We start from the raw sequence: 20,107 nt of genomic DNA on the forward strand, positions 1-20,107 counted from the left end.
GGCGGCCCCAGAGGACAAGTCAACCCCAGGACCTTGATTTCCCTTTAGTGCCAACAGCTCCTCTCTGGGGCTCAAGGGGAAGGGATAAGAATGTACCAGCTGCGCTCCACGTCTTCCCTTTTCCCACCTAGAAGTCACCCCGTCCCTCACTGGTTGGCACAAGGGGGCGACCCCCCTCCCCTATGCAACCCCCTTATGACCCGCCCTAGGCCTTGGCTTCCTTCTCCCAGCCCTCCTCCACCACTCCCAGAAACCCACGCGAGAAGGGCCTCCCAGCACCCAGCCCCCTGTGCGCCTCCTCTCCCACCCTGCCAGGCCCTCACTTCTGGGACACCAGGACAGAGGATTTTCTGGAATAGCAATGACTCTTGAGCTGACCCCACGTTTTTCTTAAATTTTTTACTTTATGATCATAACGGGCTTTCTCTCAACTTGCTATATCCCACAATTTTTAAAACTTAATTCTCTCTAAGGTCTCCCAATTCCCAAAGCCGAAGCCGGATCTCTCCCCCTCCCCACCTGGGTGCCCCTCCCCGCCCTTAGGTCTGGCCCAAACCCAGGCTCACCGGCTCCGCCCCCAGCCCCAGGCGGGAGTCTCATAGGTGGAGAGAAGTGGGAGAGGTCGCGGCCCCGCCTCTGCCTCCTTTTCTCACACACGGAAGCCCTGCTCCCCGAGACCAGGATGTGGGACGCCTGGGTCCCAGGCCTCGAGTTTGCCCTGCTGTTCACCCTGCTGGCCAGCCTCCAAAGAGTGAGCGCCTGGGAGGTAAGACTTGGAGGTCCTGTCTTGTGGGCCGGGGCCTGCCCCAGAGCCTGGTCACCACCTTCCGGTGTTAGGATGACCACTACAGTTAGCAACTTTTCCTTTTTTGGGGGGGTGGGCAGGGGAGAGAGGAGGGCAGGGAGGTGGAGGTGGGGACAGCAGAGGCCCTATAAAAGGCTCTAGGAAAGCTTGGGCCCCTCCACTTCTGGGGGTACTGTCATTATGGGATCCGACCCCACCCATCATGGTCTGACACCGAGAGCTTCTTTGAATGGGGACTTTGACCCCCTTATTCATCTTGGCTGGGCCTTCTAGCTTCTTCCTGTGTGGGACAGAAAGCTGGGCCTAAGTTGTCCCTGGGGTGACTTTGTATCCCAGTCCTAGTGTCCTAGGCATCAGAAGGCCCCCTGACCCCCTCCTAAGAGAGGGAGCACAGTTCCCCTGTGTGGTAAAAGTGGGCCTGGTTTTTGTGACCCAAGGTTGGGTGGCCTCGCTGAGAAAGGAGTGACCTAGAGGAAGGCCTGGCGGAGGAGGCCCGGGCTGGCTCTGCGGCTTGGCCCCTGTTCCTCCCCACATAAGCTCTACCAGTGCTGAGGAGGGCTGTCCAGTCTTGTGATGGTAGATTCTCTTACCAGCTGGGATGGGCCCAGACACGCCTTTTCTTTTTCTTTTCTTTTCTTTTTTTTTTTTTTTAAACTTACTTCCTTGAAAGCCTGGGGAAGTCCCTCACCTACTTCTCAGAAGAGTTCATGGGGGGGTTGGCTGAACTTGGCAGGGCTCCGCTGAAGCCATCCATGGACCAGATTCACCAGAGCATGGCATTCCTTGGTCAGTGGACGACTGGTTTGGGCTAGTGCTAGGCTGAGCATCTTCTGTTGATTCCTCCCGGCAGCCTCAGAGGTCAGGCACAGTTAGCACCATCAGAGTTACCCTGATGTCTCTTAAAACTCAGCCCCAGACAAGATCACCTTAGTTAAAAGTGGAAGAGTAATCTGGGATAAGAGCTCCTCCCCACTGCAAACAGAAACTGGGACTCGTTTATTAAACCTGTTAATTATCCACTTCCTCTTCGGTTGGATCCTAGAGGGGAGAAGGGACAGAGTCTGGGTGAGGGAGAAGGGCTGTAGCTGCGAGCCTGGAGCCCTTGGTTTGTCTTGAACTCTGTAGTCATCTCTGTGTGCTGTGTGAGTTTTTTGGGGGGGATCACCCCCTCTTTAGGCCACCCTATAAGATCCCTTCCTCCTCCTGCTCCCACCAAAGGTCTGGGCTGGTGAAGAGGTATCCAAGTACCAGCCCCAAGTGAGGAATCACCTCACTTCTTACCATCATTGAGATTAGCCCATGAAATGCTGTTTTCTTTTATTTATTTATTTTTGTTGGTTGTGGGGCCTGAACTCTGGACCTGGGCACTGTCTCTCAGCTCTTTAGCTCAAGACTAGCGCCTACTACTTGAGCCACAGTGCCACTTCCAGCTTTTTTCTGCTTATGTGGTGCTAAGGAATTGAACCAGGGCCTCATGCATGCAAGGCAAGCACTCTACCACTGAGCCACCTTCCCAGCCCTGTTTTAAGTTTTGTTAAGTAAATGTATAAAGAAAACAGGGGAATCATGCCCAAGCTGACTTCCTATTCTGAGCTCTGGCTGTCCCAGGATGGGGTGACCAGTAGCCCCTCATAGTGTCTCTGCACTTACATACCTCTCCACAGTCCAAAAGCAGCCAGTATGAAATAAAAATCAGGTGGTTATTGAATACTCATCCAATCATTCTGCAAATATTTTGACCATTTAGTTTGGGGCAGTGAGTTAAAAATACAGAGAAGAGGGGCTGGGAAGGTGGCTCAGTGGTAGAGTGCTTGCCTTGCATGCATGAGGCCCTGGGTTCCATTCCTCAGCACCACATAAGCAAAAAGAAAAAACCCGGAAGTGGCTCTGTGGCTCAAGTGGTAGAGCGCTAGCCTTGAGCTGAAGAGCTGAGGGACAGCGCCCAGGCCCAGAGTTCAGGCCCCACGACTGGACCCAAAAAAAAAAAAAAAAAATACAGAGAAGAATCCTTGCCCATGTGGAGTCTGAATTCTGCTCAGCAGACATTTAACAAGATAACATAAAATGTGTACTATGTTTGATATTGGTAAGACCTGTGGAGAAAAATCAAACACATAAGGAGGAAAGTCTCTTTGGGAGAGTTGTTGTAATTTTAAGTCAGGTGGCTGGAGAAGGAGGTGCTATCCCAGCCTTGGTGATACCTGGGAGAAGATCCTAATTAAAGGCTTGGATATATACAGGAGACTCATGGAACCCATGAGTATATGGTTCCAAAGAGACCACTATTGAGGAAGAACTGAATGCTCAGGATGCATAGAGCTCAGTATTGTATTGTGGGTGCTAGATTCATTTCTCCCATAATGCCATCTGACTTCTGCTAAAAACATGCTACAACCTGGTGCAGTGTCTCATGTCTGTAATCCTAGCTACTCAGAAGACAGAGATCAGGAGGCTAGCCCAGGAAAAAGCTTACAAGAACTCCATTGAAAACAATAAAAAGCTGTGTGTTGGTGGAGAGTACCATCATCCCAGCTACCCAGAAAGTGTAAATAGGAAGATGGAGTTCCAAACCAGCCTGGATAGAAAGCAAGACCCTATTCAAAAAAAAAAAAAAATGAAAGCAAAAGGGATTCGAGGTATGGTTAAGTAGGAGAAGCCGGTCTTGAAAGGATGAGGCCCTGAGAGTAATCCCCAAAGGCAGGAGGTGGGGGGGGAGGGAACCTCTTTTCAAAAAATCTAAAATTTTTAATTTATCACTTAAATCAAGCCTTGAATTTTTACCCTGCTTTTGGGGCACCATTTGCTCTTTCAGATGCACATTTCCACAAAATGAAGGCAGAGAAGTAACATTATATGACAGAAACACAATTGAGCGTAATGCATGACTGACAGATCTCCACATCAACTGAACTGTGTAAACATTTTTGGTTTTGAGTTTTTTAAGTATTAACCTAATATCACAGCCCTTGTGCCCTGCAGAGCCTGTGCAGAGGTGGAAGAGAGGTAGAAAGGACTTGGGTAGGGAGAAGGGGCATCTGGTCTTCTTTTTCAAAGCAAGGACTCCCTGGTAAGTTTCTGAAGGATGAATAGGGGCTTGGGCAGGAGTAAAAGAGATGATATTTAAGGAACCCCTAGAGAAGAGAGCAGAGCTGGGAATGTGGCTTAGTGGTAGAGTGCTTGCCTAGTATGCGTGAAGCCTTGGGTTCGATTCCTCAGTCCTCAGTACCATATAAACAGAAAAAAAGCTGAAAGTGGCACTGTGGCTCAAGTGGTAGAGTGCTAGCCTTAAGCAAAAAGAAGCTCAGGGACAGTGCCCAGGACCTGAGTTCAAGCCCCAGGACTGGGGTGGGGGGTGGGGGGGGGGGGAGAGCTTGCCAGGGGGCTGGTGGCTCAGGCCTGTAATCCTAGCTACTCAGGAGGCCGAGATATGAGGATTGCAGTTCAAAGACTAGGGCAGGAAAAGTCTGCAAGACTCTTTAATAAACCACCAGAAAATGGGAAGTGGTGCTGGGGCTCAAGTAGTAGAGCACTTGCCTTGAGCTGAAGAGCTGAGAGACAGTGCCCAGGCCCAGAGTTCAGGCCCTGTGACCAACAAAAAGGAGGAGGAGGAGGAGGAGGAAGAGATAGGGAAAGTGGAGAGGAAGGGGCTGAGGCCGCTTCTTGGGGGCCTGTACCCCAGGAAGCCACTTTAGGGGGTTGTTTGATCATCACATTTGTATGACAGCCAGGGTCTTGTCTGGAGTCCCCAAGTGACAGGACAGAGCACAGCAGAGCAGGGAAAGGAAGAGGAACGTTACTAGTCCCTGGACCACAAGTGTTGCAAGTGTTGAACTGGCCTGCTGGTTAGGAAAGATGAGCTTCTAGACTTTAGATGAGCGGATGTACTGGGGAAGGCAGGAAGAGGAAGGAAGCCCCCTGGCCAGGGCTTGGGGGAGGAGGGGGAGTTCCAGTCATTGACCTGGGAACAAGGCGGCAGGAGGAACGGAAAGGCTGAGACCTGGCTGTGACTAATCTGGCCAACATCTGAACGTAGAACTTGACCCTGAGTTCATGAGCCCTGCCTGACCTCTGCCTCTTTTTCTTCCACAGGTTGGGCCCCAGTTCAAATGCGGTGTCTTGTAAGTCTGAGATTTTTTTGGCTGTAACTTCTGATCTGGGGTGGAGTGGGTGGGCAGATGGGTGCCTAATCATGACCCACCTGCCTTCCTAGGTGAGGGATGGATACCTTGCCCATCATCCTCACTCCCATTCCAGCCAGAAACTACACCCCCCTCCTACCAGAGAGGGAGGATCTCCCTCACCACCCACCCATGATGGGGTGTGGCAGGGCAGTAACTTAATCCCTACTTTCTCACTTCCTCCCACGGGTCCTCAGGAGGGCTGAGGGCAGACGGCATGCAATAACCCTAAAGAGCAAATCCTCAGAGGCCTGAGCACTGCGAGGAGGGGGTGGAGCAGAAAATGTCCTCATTAAGTCAACACTGGCTATTCCCAAAGTCCCTTTTCCAGCCCACGAGGGACTGAAGGAGACACAGAGAATTCTGTCTTCAAGTCAGCTCCTGGAGAGTTGGTATTGTCTGTTACTCCTACATCTCCTTCAGGGGTGTAACCATGGCAACACTGAAGCCCCATACCTGCCCAGTGAGCTCTGCAGATGCTCGTGGTACCCATTTTACTGATGAGGAGCATGAGGTCCTGTATGGAGCAAATACCTTGGAACAAGTGCACAGGCCAGTTGTGAGATGAGCCTAGAATCCAGGTCCTAAATCTTGGCCCCAGTGCCAGAACATGGCCTGTCATGCACATACTAAGGGAGGCTTGAGCCCTGAGGGCTTGGGTGTGTTCCTGGCTGCTGTGTGCCCACAGCCTCTCCTTGCTCTTTTCTCTGCCCCAACCAGAAGGTGCCCCAGTGGATTCAGATGTTGTAGTAAAGGCTGCTGCATGGAGAACGAGTTCTTTTCTGGCCCCTTGAGGTGAGCCTCAGGTCCCCACCTCCCAGCACAGTCCCTGGTCCATCCAGGACAGGGTGAACATCCTGATGGGGTTGGGGATGGATGTGGGAGGGGAGCACAACAGGGAAGTGGGGGCTGGGCACTCAGATGTTGACTGTCTCCCATGCTAGGATCTTCATCATCATCTTCCTGGTCATCCTGCCCCTTCTATGCATCTGTGGCCTGGCCAAGCGCTTCTGTCGCAAGTGCAGAGAGCCAGAGCTGGATTCCGCCATGCATCCCCCAGATCCTCCCTCCATTGCTCCCCCAGAGAGGGTCTGGGTCTCCACCAATGAGCCTCCACCACCCTACAGCGAGGTGGGTCTCTCATGGCTGGCTGTCCCTTCTTATTATTCTCCAGATTATTGAAGTGGTTAAAACAGAAGAGGCTCTGTTACCCTAATCCCTCAGCTCTGGGTTGGAGATGTCCCATCAAGCAATGCATCACCCCCTCATCTGGGCTGTGGCCACCCCTGGCTGGTCAGGGGCTATGGGATGCAGGACCCCAGGGGTCTAGGACCGAACAAAACCAATGCCTTCTTTTCCCTGCAGGTTATTCTGAAACCTACCTTGGGCCTACCTCCTATGGAGCCTCCCCCTCCCTACAGCCTAACACTTGAAGAAGAAGAGGATGCCAACCTGCAGAGGGGTATTGACAACCCTGCCTTCTGACCTCCCATATTTCTGGTGCCTTCTAGAGCAAGCCAGAGACTTCTGGGACCCCCAGGATGTCCCCGCCCATCCTGTCACAACTCTGGTCCTTCAGGAATTTAACTTACTGCTTTTCTGCCCCTGTTCCCTACCAGCTGCCTCTTGTCTTGAGAGCTGGTATCTGCTCCTACCTCAAGTCAGAGGCTGCCGTCAGGAACAGGCCAGTAGGCTGGAGGCACTGGCCGTGGAATGAGCTCTTCTGCCAGCAGAGCGCATCTTGACTGGACAGCTGCTCTGATGTATTACAGAGGCGAGGCGCTTCTGTACCCCTGGGACACTAGACTGCATGAGCTCTGAGCCACCTCCCCACTCTGTGAACTGAGAAGACCCTGTTGCACACACTCCAAACACATGCCCTCACTAAAGTGTTGCTGATGGGCTGAGTTGCCCTCTGGCTGGGAGGAGGTAGCAGCAGGTGAGCTCAGGCACCGCTGGGGGTGGGGGTGGGATAATTGAGTCCATATCCCACTTGTGGTAATAAGCCATCAGCTGGGAGGACAACTAATCCCACCTTATCCCATCTGTAGCACATGGTGGAAATGCTTTGTCCTTCAGCTCCTGGGGCTGGAAATGGGTTCCGGTGATACAGGGGTCCTCCTCCCTCCCAGGTCCTCACTCTGCTCTTCCTCAGACACAGAACTCAGTCCACGTGTGACTGTTTCTCTGTGTGGGGGAAACAGAGGGACAGCAGGAAACAGCCTGCTGGGAGAAGGTGGAGCTGGAAGTGACACAGGACTGGACAGGGCACCCAGGCATGTGTGGAGTGGGACCTCCTGTGTTCTTGATCAGCCTTAGTCTGGAATCCCCTGGAGAGGACAACTGGTGACAGATCTGACCCAGCTCCTCAGCCCCACTGGCAGGGGACTGTAACCAGGGAGGCTGGCCTGTACCATGCAGTGAGGTGACCCTATTACCAGTGTATCTGGGTTCATGCAGGACCACTAGGCACAATCACCTGATCCTTGCCTCAGGCAGGTGGGGAGATGGCACAGCTATCCTCAAAGATGCCGGAATGGAACTTCTAGGGAAACAAGAAACCCAATGGAAGAGCAGTGATTGCTGACAGTACCCGAGGTGGCCGATGGGGACTGGTTGGGGTGAGAAGGAACATAGTTGTGTCAGTGTGGGTGACCAATGAGAAGATAAGGCTGGTGTTGCCTTCATTGCTAAGTGGCCTATCTGGGGAGGTTGCGTGTTGGAGACCTGGAGGAGAAGGCCCATCCCTGGACTGGATATCATGTGCCACCTTCCTATCATCACAAATGACAGCTTGACAGACAGGAGCTATCATCCTGATGCCCAGTGTGGCAGGGACTGAGTGACAGGAATGACTACTTGTATGTCTCTCCTGTCCACTGCTGGTGGGAAGGGAAGAGATGTGATGAGGCACTTTCTGTTCATGCTGCTGATGTTTACAAAGCTATGCACATACACCTGGCCTGGACATCCAGCGACACATCGATTGGATGCACGTAACCTGGCAATCAAATCTGAGCAGCGCCAGGCGCTGGCAACTCACTCAGGAGGCTGAGAGCTAAGGATCGAGGTTCAAAGCCAGTCCAGGCAAAGTCCCTGTGAGATTCGTCTCCAATTAACTCCTCTAAAACTGGAAGTAGGGCTGTGGCTCAGTGCTAGAGTGCTTGTCTTGAGCAAAAGAGCTCAGGGACAGTGCCCAGGCCCTGAGTTCAAGCCCCATAACCAACAACAAGAAAAGAAAAAGAAAAGAAATCTGAGCAGCATCTACCTCCAAATTCTGTGCTCAGGGCATTGAAATCAACACCCATTGATGGACAAATGGACAAGATCCTATCCAAATAAGCCATGTGCACTCGAACAAGTGGACCCAGGTACCAGTGACTCACATCTGTGATACTAACTATGCAGAGGCTGAGATCTGAGGATTGCCGCTCAAAGCCAGCCTAGGCAGGAAGGTCCATAAGACTCTTATCTTCAGTTAACTACCAGAAGTAGCTAGAAGTGGATCTGTGGCTCAAGTGGTAAACACTCACTTTGAGCACAAAAGCTCAGGGACAGCACTGAGGCCCTGAGTTCAAGCCCCAAGCCCGACACACACACACACACACACACACACACACACACACACACACACATACACACACACACACACACACCACACACACACACACAGTGGTTCTGTAGCACCTACTTGGACTGTGTTATCATTTATTGTTCAAAATAAAAAGGTGAATGGCAAAACTGCAGCCTCAATTTGTGTGTGAATGTTTTCTTCTTGCAAATACCTAAGGTAAGATCTAGAAGGCTAGGAGCCACTGCAAGGCATGCACGATTCACTACCATGGGTGTTGGCCTCAGAGAGACAGGGACCAGGGATCCAATAGCAAGAGGACTTTGGGTTTTATATGCTGTGGTGTTTGTGCCTAGCACTTTTGTAGGCTGAAGCTGGAATTGCCAATTCCAGGCTAGTCTGGGCTATATGGTGAGACCCTGACCCTTTCCTCAAAGAGAAAATGGTCTTGTTCATGTTTTTTGTTTTGTATTTTACAATGTGCAAGTTTTGCTTTTGTAGATTTAAGAGCTATCCTGACTGGGATTTGTTTATTGAAGACTTGCCATGTGAACTTTGATCAGCGGCAATTTATATATTTTCAGCTCTGCAGTGGAGAAAGAGGCTAGAAGGACTCAGACATGAGCCACACCCATGACCCATATGTGACCCAGGGGACAGACAAATGATGGGTGCAGGAAAGCCTGGACACCTGCCCGACCCATCAGGACCTGCAGCCCACATGCCATGCCTAGGCAGAACTTGTCTGGTACTGGGCATTGATCGGATGAGAAGTCATGAGCTGAGGCCTGGCTAGTTGGGTGGGTGGATGAGCAGTTCACCAGTAAGTTGAGTGCTGTCAAAATAGATTGCTGGAAACTATGAAAACAGAACAGTAAAACCTGTTGAAATTGTTTTTAGCTGCTGCTGCTGCTTCAAAGAAGGAAGGCATGAGAACAACAATTAAGAATCTTAGCGGGGCACCCAGTGGTTCATGCCTATAATCCTAGCTACTCAGGAGGCTGAGATCTGAGGATCGAGGTTCAAACAGCCCAGGCAGGAAAGTCCGTGAGATGTTTATCCCCAATTAACCACCAGAGAACTGGCAGTGGCACTGTGGCTCAAGTGGTGGAGCGCTCTTTGAGCTGAAGAGCTCAGAGACAGCATCCAGGCCCAGAGTTCAAGCCCTATGACTAACCAAAAAAAAAAAAAAAAAGAATCTTGCCCTAGCCAGGCAAGGGTGGCTTACACCTATAATCCTATCTACTCAGAACACTGAGATCTCAGGATTTGGGTTTGGAGGCAGTCCAGGTGGGAAAGTCCATGAGACTCTTATCTCTAATTAGTCAGCAAGAGGCTGAAAGTGGGGGTGTGGCTCAAGTGGTAAAGTGCCAGCAACGAGTGAAAAAGCTAAAGGAGAGTGTCCAGGATCTACGTTCAAGCCCCAGTACTAGCACAAAAAGCAAAAATGTATCCAATCCACCTGCTGCCCAGACCCTGCACTGCCTCCTCCCAGCACGTTACAGAGCCGTCACCGCTGTCCATTCTCCAGCTGGACTCTGGGTCCCAGACTCAGGCCTAGCTGTGTGGCCTTTCTCTTCCTGAAAGTCTAACTTCCATCTATAACATGCAAATGATGCCCACCCTGAGTTGCCTGTTGTGTTGCCTGTTGCTTTATCTCCTCCCTTCCATCGGAATTCTTGCTGCTATCATTTGCCTTTTGACCCCTCCTTAGATGACATGGTTCCTATCCAGATCAGCAGTGACCTAAATTCTGCTGAAGCCAAAGGTCCAGTCCCTGGCCTCGCTTCCCATCGGCCTCTGACACACTTGGCCACTACCACGTCTTGAAAATCATCCTTTGCCAGTTTTATTCCCACACACTGGCTAATCCCTCTCGGGCACCTTAATCTTTCTTCCTCCTCCTATGGGCTGATCACCTTCATCTCTATATTCTCCCACTGTGGCTGTCATTCCAACTACACAGACTGTCTTTAACTCCAGCCAAAATTTTGCCCTTGAATTCCAGGCTTCTGTTCTCCACTATCCAGCACCTCCCCTAGGGAATGTCTCATGGCCAAGGTGGGCACTGATCCCCCCCTCCCGCCATGCCACCCTTCCCACCCCTCCACCCCACCCCCATCTAGTCCTTTCCTAGGTGTCCTGTCACAGCAAGACAGACCATCAGTCATCCAGCTGCTCGGGACAAAAACTAAGAGGTAGCCAGGGGCTGGTGGCTCTCACCTGAAATCCTAGCTGCTCAGGAGGCTGAGATCTGAAGATGAAGATTCAAAGCCAGTGCAGGCAGCAAAGTCCAGAGATTCTTCTCTCCAATTAACCACCTGTTAATTGTGGAGCTGTGGTTCAAGTGGTAGAACACCAGCCTTCAGCAGAAAATTCAGGGACAGTATCCTGAGTTCAACCACCAGGTCCTGGGGGTGGGGGGAGGGGAGCTAAGGGACAGTTATCAGGTCTTGAGTTCAATTCTCAGGGACAGACTGCACACACAGACACATACACACACCCCTAAGGTGTGACTGTATTCCAATTTGTCTTTCCCCTGTCCCCTCACCCTGCCCAGTAGTCCCACCTCCAAAACAAGCACAAAACAAACAAAAAACAGCCGCCTTCTCACCATTTCCGCTGCCATAGCTAGCACCAAGCCTTCCCAGTGCCTCCCAGGAGCTACACCGCTATACTGGTCTCAGTGCTGCCCCCTGCAGTTCATCATGCACACCACATGCTGCAAAAAAGGAAAATGAAAAATGTAGACATTTGCTCCTTGCTTAAGATCCTCCAGGGCTTGCTCATGGCTCTGGAAACAAACAGCAAACCCCCTCTCTAGTCTGTAAGACCTGGAAGTGTGACCCCTGTTTTCCCTTCCTACGTCTTCATTCCCACTGCAGCCCAGCCACAGGTCTTAGCCTGGCTCACGATGTTTGATGACTTTTCTGCTTGAAATCATTCCCTATAACATATACATGGGGTCTTTGGGTCTCCAATTCAGCTGTCATTTCCTCCAAGTCCTTCCTGTCAAGTCCTCCCTAACCACCATACTGTGTCCTGTTTTATGCTACTTGCAGCATCAGGCCTCATTGAAATCACACCATTTGCTAATGTGCATACGTTTTCAGGGTCTGCCTTCCCTCTCCGGACACAAATTCTCCTGGGAACAGGCACTTACTATTGCTACCATGCCACGTCCAGAGGCTGCATGCCCAGCTCAAGATACCAGTGCCTTGGCAGCTGACCAGTCATCTCAAAAGTAAAAGCCCAAATGATCCTGCAGGAGAAATGGCCAGGAATGAGCTCTAGGCTCTACCCCAACCCTAGTGCCATGTCTGATGTTCAGCCCAAAGGGAGGTGCTATGGGATTCCTTCTTTTATCCCCCTTCCCACCCGTGTCCTTTGGTGGTGGTGATAGTAGTTGTAGGGCCTGAACTCTGGGCCTGGGCGCCATCCCTCAGCTCTTCAGCTTAAGGTTAGCACTGTACCACTTGAGCCACAGCACCACTTCCAGCTTTTTCTGCTTATGTGGTGCTGAGGATTCGAACCCAGGGTCTCGTGCATGCAAGGCCAGCACTCTACCACTGAGTCACCTTCCCAGCCCCTCTGTGTCCTTTTTTGATCATGAATTCACTACTGTCCCAGCAGGTACAGGAGGCACCGCAAAAAGATGCTGTTCTCATCTCAGGGAAATTATAACCCAGCACAGAGTGGCTGAGCATAGCAGGAGGGGGCTGCTGCAGGAAGGCAGCCCAATGTAGCCTCTCTGTGGAGATGACATGGAACTAATTCCAGAAAACTAATACCAAAAAACAAAAACAAAAGCAAAAAGAGCTGGGCGTTGGTGGCTCACGCCTGTAATCCTAGCTACTCAGGAGGCTGAGATCTGAGAATCATAGTTCAAAGCCAGCTCAGGAAGGAAAGTCCGTGAGACTCTTATCTCTAAGCAACCACCAGAAAAACTGGAAATGGCACTGAGGTTCAAGTGATAGAGCACTAGATGAGCTGAAGAGCTGAGGGACAGCACCCAGGCCGAGTTCAAGCCTCATGACCGGCCAAAAAACAAAAACAAAATAAAACAAAAACATGGCAAAGGGGCTTCAGTAGAGCAGCTAGCATGGGCAAAGACCCTGAGGAAGAGTGGGTTGATGGTTCAAAATCTCCAAGATACCCAGCAGAAAGTGTAACAAGCAACCTCAGGCCTGGGTGGCTTCAACAGCAGGTGTCTAGTCTCTTGCCGTTCTGGAGACCAGAGGTCTGAAATCAAGATGCTGACAGTTTAGCGGTAGTTGGCCAATATGTGACTCAACATTTGCTTGAGTTTCCTACAGTGTTTGTTTCCACAGCAGGAAGGATATCAAGAACTTTGGAGTCTCAAGAAGACAGTTTTGTGTTGGCACCCCACAGTAGCAGAATTCTCATTAGCAATTCCAGTCTGAACTTATATTACCCCTGCTCATGTGGTTGCCGAATGTCCAGACATCCAGACTTTTCTTTCTTTTGGTCCGGTCATGGGGCCTGAACTCTGGGCCTGGGCGCTGTCCCTCAGCTCTTCAGCTCCAGGCTAGCACTCTACCACTTGAGCCACAGCGCCACTTCCAGTTTTTTCTGCTTATGTGGTGCTGAGGAATCGAATCCAGGGCCTCATGCTTGCAAGGCAAGTGCTCTACCACTGAGCCACCTTCTTAGCCTCAGACTTTTCTTCTTGGGGTGTTTCCCTATCTCTTGTCTGATGATGGTGTGATTAAGGACAGTCGTGGTATGACTCATCTCTGGCCACAAGTGACAGGATCAGAAGTGGGGTTGGATCCAATCTGGGCCATGAAAACTTTGCACACGCTTTTTTTACCTTTGCAGCTCAGGGAGTTTGGCCAATCTTTAGGTTGCTCAGGTTGTAAAGCTGTCAGGCAGAAAATCTAGAGTCTACTAGATCAACTCACTTGACCAACAAAGGAAGCCATGAACTCCTCCAAGGTTAGGTCAATGACTGATTAGGCCAGACTTGAACTGCAAGTTTCCTGTGTGGGTCTCATGTTTCTGCATCGTTACCACTGCTCTTGTGCCACGTGACATCTCCAAAGCTCGTGGGAGATTTTCCAAAGTCCTCAGCTGGAGGGAAGTGGAACTGTGCCTCCTCCTAGCTGCAGAACAAAAGGGAGTGAACAAAAATAGAGGAGCGTGGACACGGAACTGAAGACCTGAGACCTGGCGGGAGTTCCTGCAGGAAATTGAGGATGGAGGAACAAAGTCTGCCTATGAGAGGGAAGAAACAGCGGGCTGCACTCCATCCGTGGCTGAGCTGTCACACAGGAAGCGCGATCAGAGGAGGTCTTCACCCTGCTGCAAAACTCTCATGCAAGAGCCAACTGAGCCAACAACTACCCTCTGAACTGAGGCTAAAAAGAGATCAGAGAGCTGCTCAGGTGTCCGCTACCTGTAGATCTCCAAGCCTTCCAGCCCTCTGAGGTCATCCTTACCTTTCATATAAAATAAGCTGGCTTGCAAGAGAAACCAGGTGGCCTGTCTTGCACAGTGTGTTCCTCCCTTAACTCCTGTAGCTGCCATCTTCTGTTCTCTCCCCAAACACTGGACACTGCCCTCCCTCCAGCCTCCCCTCCCCCCCCCAAGCTCAACTGACCAGGTTGCTATGTGTATCTGACATTTTCTAAAGGTGTGTATGTGTGTGTGTGTGTGTATGTGCGCGCATACACGTGCCAGTACTGAAGGTTGAACTCAGGGATGTGTGTGTGTGTGTGTGTGTGTGTGTGTGTGTGTGTGTATGTGCGCGCATACACGTGCCAGTACTGAAGGTTGAACTCAGGGATGTGTGTGTGTGTGTGTGTGTGTGTGTGTGTGTGTGTGTGTGTGTGCGCGCGCATACACGTGCCAGTACTGAAGGTTGAACTCAGGGATGTGTGTGTGTGTGTGTGTGTGTGTGTGTGTGTGTGTGTGTATGTGCGCGCATACACGTGCCAGTACTGAAGGTTGAACTCAGGGATGTGTGTGTGTGTGTGTGTGTGTATGTGTGCGCATACACGTGCCAGTACTGAAGGTTGAACTCAGGGATGTGTGTGTGTGTGTGTGTGTGTGTGTGTATGTGCGCGCATACACGTGCCAGTACTGAGGGTTGAACTCAGGGACTGGGGGTTGTCCCTGAACTTTTTTTGCTCAAGGCTGTCATTTGACCACTTGAGCCACAGCTCTACTTCCAGCTTTTTGATTAAAGATAAGAACCTCATGGAGTTCTCTGCCCAGGTTGGCTTTGCTTTTTTTGGTTTTGGGGGTTTGGGGTATTTTTTGTTTTTGTTTTTTTTGTTTGTTTCGTTAGGGGTTTTTTTGGTTTGTTTGTTTGTTTTTTTTTTTTTTTTGGTCACTTGTGGGGATTGAACTCTGGGCCTAGATGCTGTCCCTGAGTTCTTCAGCTCAAGGCAAGTGCTCTGCACTTGAACCACGGCACCACTTCTGGTTTTCTGGTGGTTAATTGGAGATAAGAGTCTCACAGGAGGGCTGGGAAGGTGGCTCAGTGGTAGAGCCCTTGCCTTGCATGCATGAGGCCCTGGGTTCGATTCCTCAGCACCACATAAGCAAAAAGAAAAAAGCTGGAAGTGGTGCTGTGGCTCAAGTGGTAGAGCACTAGCCTTGAAGCTGAAGAGCTGAGGGACAGCGCCCAGGCCCAGAGTTCAGGCCCCATGACCGGACCAATAAAAAAAACAGAAAAAAAAAAAAAAAGAGTCTCACGGGACTTTCCTGCCCGGGCTGGCTTTGAACCATGATCCTCAGATCTCAGCCTCCTGAGTAGCTAAGAAGATTATAGGCATGAGCCATTGGCATCCAGAGCAGGTTGGCTTTGAATCACAATCTTCCTATCTCAGCTTCCTGAGTAGCTAGATTTCAGGTGTGAAGCACCAGCCCCCAGCTCTGAAGGTTTATGATAGTGGAGAAGGGTAAGATGGGCCTCCAGGGGTTTCCAGGAGTTGGGGTCCTCCTGGCTGGGTGACAATGGGGATCACACTGCCTCACACCACACTGCTATAAACAGAAGACACGCCAGTCTGAACTGAAAATAGCAAGAAGATGGTGTCTGTAATCAAACCTGAATGTCTGCAAAACCTCGCGTGTCCGTTCTGATGACATGGCTGGCCACAGGCAGGTTTTGCAACACCTTGAAGACCATGCTGGGGTTTCAGGAATAATGGCTGAGGGATGCATGGCTTGTAGCTGCTGTGGACTTGTCAGGGGTTCCCCAGGGTGAGCAGAGTCCCACGGCTCCTACCCCAGTACTCAAAGAACCCAAGCAGCCACAGTCGCTGACATCTCCCAGCTCACTGTCCTCCAGCATGCCCTCAGCCTTCCACAACCCATGACCTTTCAAGAAGGCTCCAGGGTCAGCCTTGTCCCCATTTTCTGTCAAGCTGCCCTGAGAACCACACCTCAGAGCACCACTCTGACCTGTGCTCACCACCCTGGAGCCTCACTTCTCCCTTAAATGGGTTCCTGCCTTGACTGCAGCTGGTTTCTCTTCCTGTCCTGTATGTCCCAGTCCAGCCTGCAGCCCGCTTGGAAAAGCAGGTTAACTCCTAACCCAGGGACCTGCCTAGCAAGCACCAGGCCCTGCGTTCAAACCCCTAGTATCAGCTCTCTCCACAAATGTTAATCTGAATGGGTTCAGTTTGTCTTGTAACCTTCAGGTTCTCCTGCCTAGCTACTTGTAAAACATTTACAAATAGCTAAGCAGGAGGATGTCAAATTCAGGCCAACCTGAGCAACTCAGCAAGACCCTGTCTCAAACATACAAAAGAGAAGGGAGGGGGTGATGGACTAGGGGCATGGGTCTAGTGGTACAGTGCCAGCCTTGAGCAAGAAAGCTAAGTGAGTGCCACTGGCTTACACCTGTCATCTTAGCTACTCAAAAGGCTGATATCCAAGGATCCTAGTGTGAATCTAGATTGGGAAGACAAGGCCCTGAAACTCTTCTAACAAGAAAGAAAGAAAGAGAGAGAGAGGAAGGAAGGGAGGAAGGAAAGAGAGAGAGAGAGGAAGGAAGGAAGGAAAGAAAGAAAGAAAGAGAGAGAGAGAAAGAGAAAGAAAGAGAGGAAGGAAGGAAGGAAAGAGAGAGAGGAAGGAAGGAAGGAAGGAAGGAAGGAAGGAAGGAAGGAAGGAAGGAAGGAAGGAAAGACAGACAGAAAGAAAGAAAGAAAGAAAGAAAGAAAGAAAGAAAGAAAGAAAGAAAGAAAGAAAGAAAGAAAGAAAGAAAGAAAGAAAAAAGCTATCTGTGGCTCAAATGGTAGAACATGAGCCTTGAACAAAAAAGCCAATCAAGAGCATGAGTTCAAGCCCTGGTACAAGCCCATAAAAAAATGGAGAAGACTTGAGACACAGCTCAAAGGTAGAGGATCCGACTGCCAGGCATGAGGTCCTAGGTCCAATTCAATCCTCAGTATTAAGCCAAAAATAGAAAATGTTTACAAATGCCATTAGTCAGCCGGACACCCTCTGGGACTCCTGGTCCATTGCTGCCACCTCTCGGCATAACGTGGGACTGCACAGATACAGAGGGACTCAGAAGTGGGAACAGCTCACAAGAGATGTGGGGCCCAGCTCAGGAGAGGGCAGGAGGGAGAAGACCTCTCTTGAAGAATCAGCTCAAGTGACCTCCAAATTATTATCTGAAATTTCCATAGGTGGAAAGCAGATTAGTGGTTGCCAGGATCTGGAGCAGAACTATGGGCCTTCCATTTTGGGTGATGAGAAAGTTCTGGAACTAAAAAGTGGTGATAGTTGTGGATGGATTTAGTGCCATTGACTTGTACATGTTGTTATACATACCTAGACTAAAATTATTAAATGACCAACACTGAAAATACTGGGGCAACATTTAAAACACTCTCTTTACTTTTTTTTTCTTTTTCTTTTTCATCAGTTGTAGGGCTTGAATTCAGGGCCTGGGCATTGTCTCTGAGCTTTTTTGTTCAAGGTTAGTGCTCTACCACTTTGAGCCACAGCTCCACTTCAGGTTTTCTGGTGGTTAATTGGAGATAAGAGTCTGGGATGGGGGCTGGGAAGGTGGCTCAGTGGTAGAGCGCTTGCCTTGCATGCATGAGGCCCTGGGTTCCATTCCTCAGCACCACATAAGCAAAAAGAAAAAAGCCAGAAGTGGCGCTGTGGCTCTAGTGGTAGAGCGCTAGCCTTGAGCTAAAGAGCTGAGGGACAGCGCTCAGGCCCAGAGTTCAGGCCTACCACCGGACCCAAAAAAAAAAAAAAGAGTCTGGGATGGGATAAGAGACAGAATGGGATGGCTGGAAGTAGCTCAATGGCAAAGCGCTTGCCTAGCAAGTGCAATGTCCTGGGTTAGATCCCCAGTACCAAAAAAGAAAAGACAAAAAAAATACAGTTAAAACAAACAAACAAGTAAACAAAACAAAACAAAAAAAACAACCCTTTACCCAGGCGCTGGTAGCTCATGCATGCAATCCTAACTACACAGGAGGCTGAGATCTGAGGAGCACCGTTCAAGGCCATCCCAGGCAGGAAAGTCCATGAGACTCTTATCTTCAATAAACCACCAGAAAACCAGAAGTGGTGCTGTGGCTCAAGTGGTAGAGTGCTCGCCTTGAGCTGAATTGCTGAGGGACAGTGACCAGGCCCAGACAGAGTTTAAGCCCCATGACTGACAAAAAAAAAAAAAAAAAAAGAGTCTCAAGGGGACTTCTCTGTCCAGGCTGTCTTTGAATCCCGATCTTCAGATCTCAGCCTCCTGAGTAGCTAGGATTATAGGTGTGAGCCACTGGCACCTGACCATTCTCTTTACTTTTTATTTTTAACTCATAAAAATATACTGATTAGATAGATAGATAGATAGATAGATAGATAGATAGATAGATAGATAGATAGATAGATAGATAGAAAGATAGATAGAAAGATAGATAGATAGATAGATAGATGGATAGATAGATGGACAGATAGATGGACAGATAGATGGACAGATAGATGGACAGATAGATGGACAGATAGATGGATAGATAGATGGATAGATAGATAGATAGATAGATAGATAGATAGATAGATAGATAGATAGATAGATAGATAGATAGATAGGTGATAGATGTGTGTGTGTGTGTGTGTGTGTGTGTATGTGTGTGTGCTGGTATCTATCTATACATATACAGATATATGAAATTGAGCTACTCAAATACATGGGATTTTTTTTTAGAGTTTTTGATTTTTCTTTTCCAGTGTCTTCCTCTCCGTAGAAGTCTGATCCTGTCCCATGACCTTTAGACCTGAAGGCCTCTCAAACCTGCAAAACTGAATTGAACTCCCACCATACAGAAATCTTAGTTCTTTGCTTCAAAGCTTTGCTTAGCTATCTGGGAATCAAGTCACAGACAAGTTACTTCCTAACTGTCCATCATTGTCTCTTGCCTGACCTCAGGATGGACACTGGTACTACCTGGTCTCCTGTATTTGTGCCCTTTTTCTTTTTTTTCTTCCTTTCTTCCTTCCTTCTTTCCATTTCTTTTCTTCCTTTCTTCCTTCCATCCCTTTTCTTCATTTCTTCCTTCCTTTCCTTTCTTTCTGGCAGTACTAGAATTTTTTTTGGGGGGGAGGGTCTGGTCGTGAGGCCTGAACTCTGGGCCTGGGCACTGTCCCTTAGCTTTTCAGCTCAAGGCTAGTGCTCTACTACTTCAACCACAGGGCCACTTCCAGCTTTTTTTTCTTTTTTTGCTTATGTGGTACTGAGGAATCGAACCCAGGGCCTCATGCATGCAAGGCAAGTGCTCTACCACTGAGCCACCTTCCCAGCCCCATAGAATTTGAATTCAGGACTTAACACCTGGTAGGCTAAGCACTTTACCACTCGAGCCATATCCCCGACACTTTTGCTTTAGTTATTTTTTGGGTAGAGTCTTGTGCTTTTGTCTGGGCTGGCCTGGACCTCATCCTCCAACTTTTCCTTCTCACATAGCTGGTGATGGCTATGTGTACCACCATATCTAGCTTTTCTGTTGAAATGGAGGAAAGGGCAACTCACTAGCTTTTTACCTAGATGGAAAATCATGATTGTCACAATTTCCTCCTCCCAAGTAGCTTGATATTACAGGTATGAACCAGTACAGACAGTTCCCATGTCTGTTTTTACTTCCATTTTTCCCATTGGCTTGTTTACCCATCAGGCTTTCCAAAAGACAAGCCTCTCTCTCAAAAGAAGTTCAACCTCTCCAAAAAAAAGACAAGCCAATCAGACACTGGTAGCTCATGTCTATAATCCTAGCTATTCAGGAGGCTGAGTTCTTAGGATCATGGTTCAAAGCTATCCCAGGCAAAAAAGAGTCTGTGAGATTCTGATCATCAATTCACTATCAAAAAGCTGAAGTGGAGGTGTGGCTCAAGTGGTAGAATGCCAGTCTTGAGCAAAAATAAAAGCTATGGAGGGCTGGGAAGGTGGCTCAGTGGTAGAGTGCTTGCCTTGCGTGCATGAGACCCTGGGTTTGATTCCTCAGCACCACATAAACAGAAAAAGCTGGAAGTGATGTTATGGCTCAAGTGGCAGAGCACTAGCCTTGAGCT

The 20,107-nt window shown here is 49.5% G+C and overlaps 1 protein-coding gene across 1 annotated transcript; it reads left to right on the top strand.

Annotated features, from left to right (window-relative positions):
• The first annotated feature begins 677 nt into the window (after window positions 1–677).
• Window positions 678–8,736, top strand: Tmem92 (transmembrane protein 92). The gene is made up of 5 exons (XM_070028333.1): window positions 678–766; window positions 4,895–4,923; window positions 5,704–5,778; window positions 5,928–6,114; window positions 6,349–8,736. The coding sequence occupies exons 1-5, from the start codon at window positions 683–685 to the stop codon at window positions 6,466–6,468; spliced, it is 495 nt and encodes a 164-aa protein (XP_069884434.1). The 5' UTR covers window positions 678–682; the 3' UTR covers window positions 6,469–8,736.
• The last annotated feature ends 11,371 nt before the right edge of the window (window positions 8,737–20,107 follow it).

This window comes from Dipodomys merriami, unplaced genomic scaffold, assembly GCF_024711535.1.
Source record: "Dipodomys merriami isolate MVZ:Mamm:240054 unplaced genomic scaffold, mDipMer1.0.p SCAF_19, whole genome shotgun sequence".
NCBI classification, from domain to species: Eukaryota; Metazoa; Chordata; class Mammalia; order Rodentia; family Heteromyidae; genus Dipodomys; species Dipodomys merriami.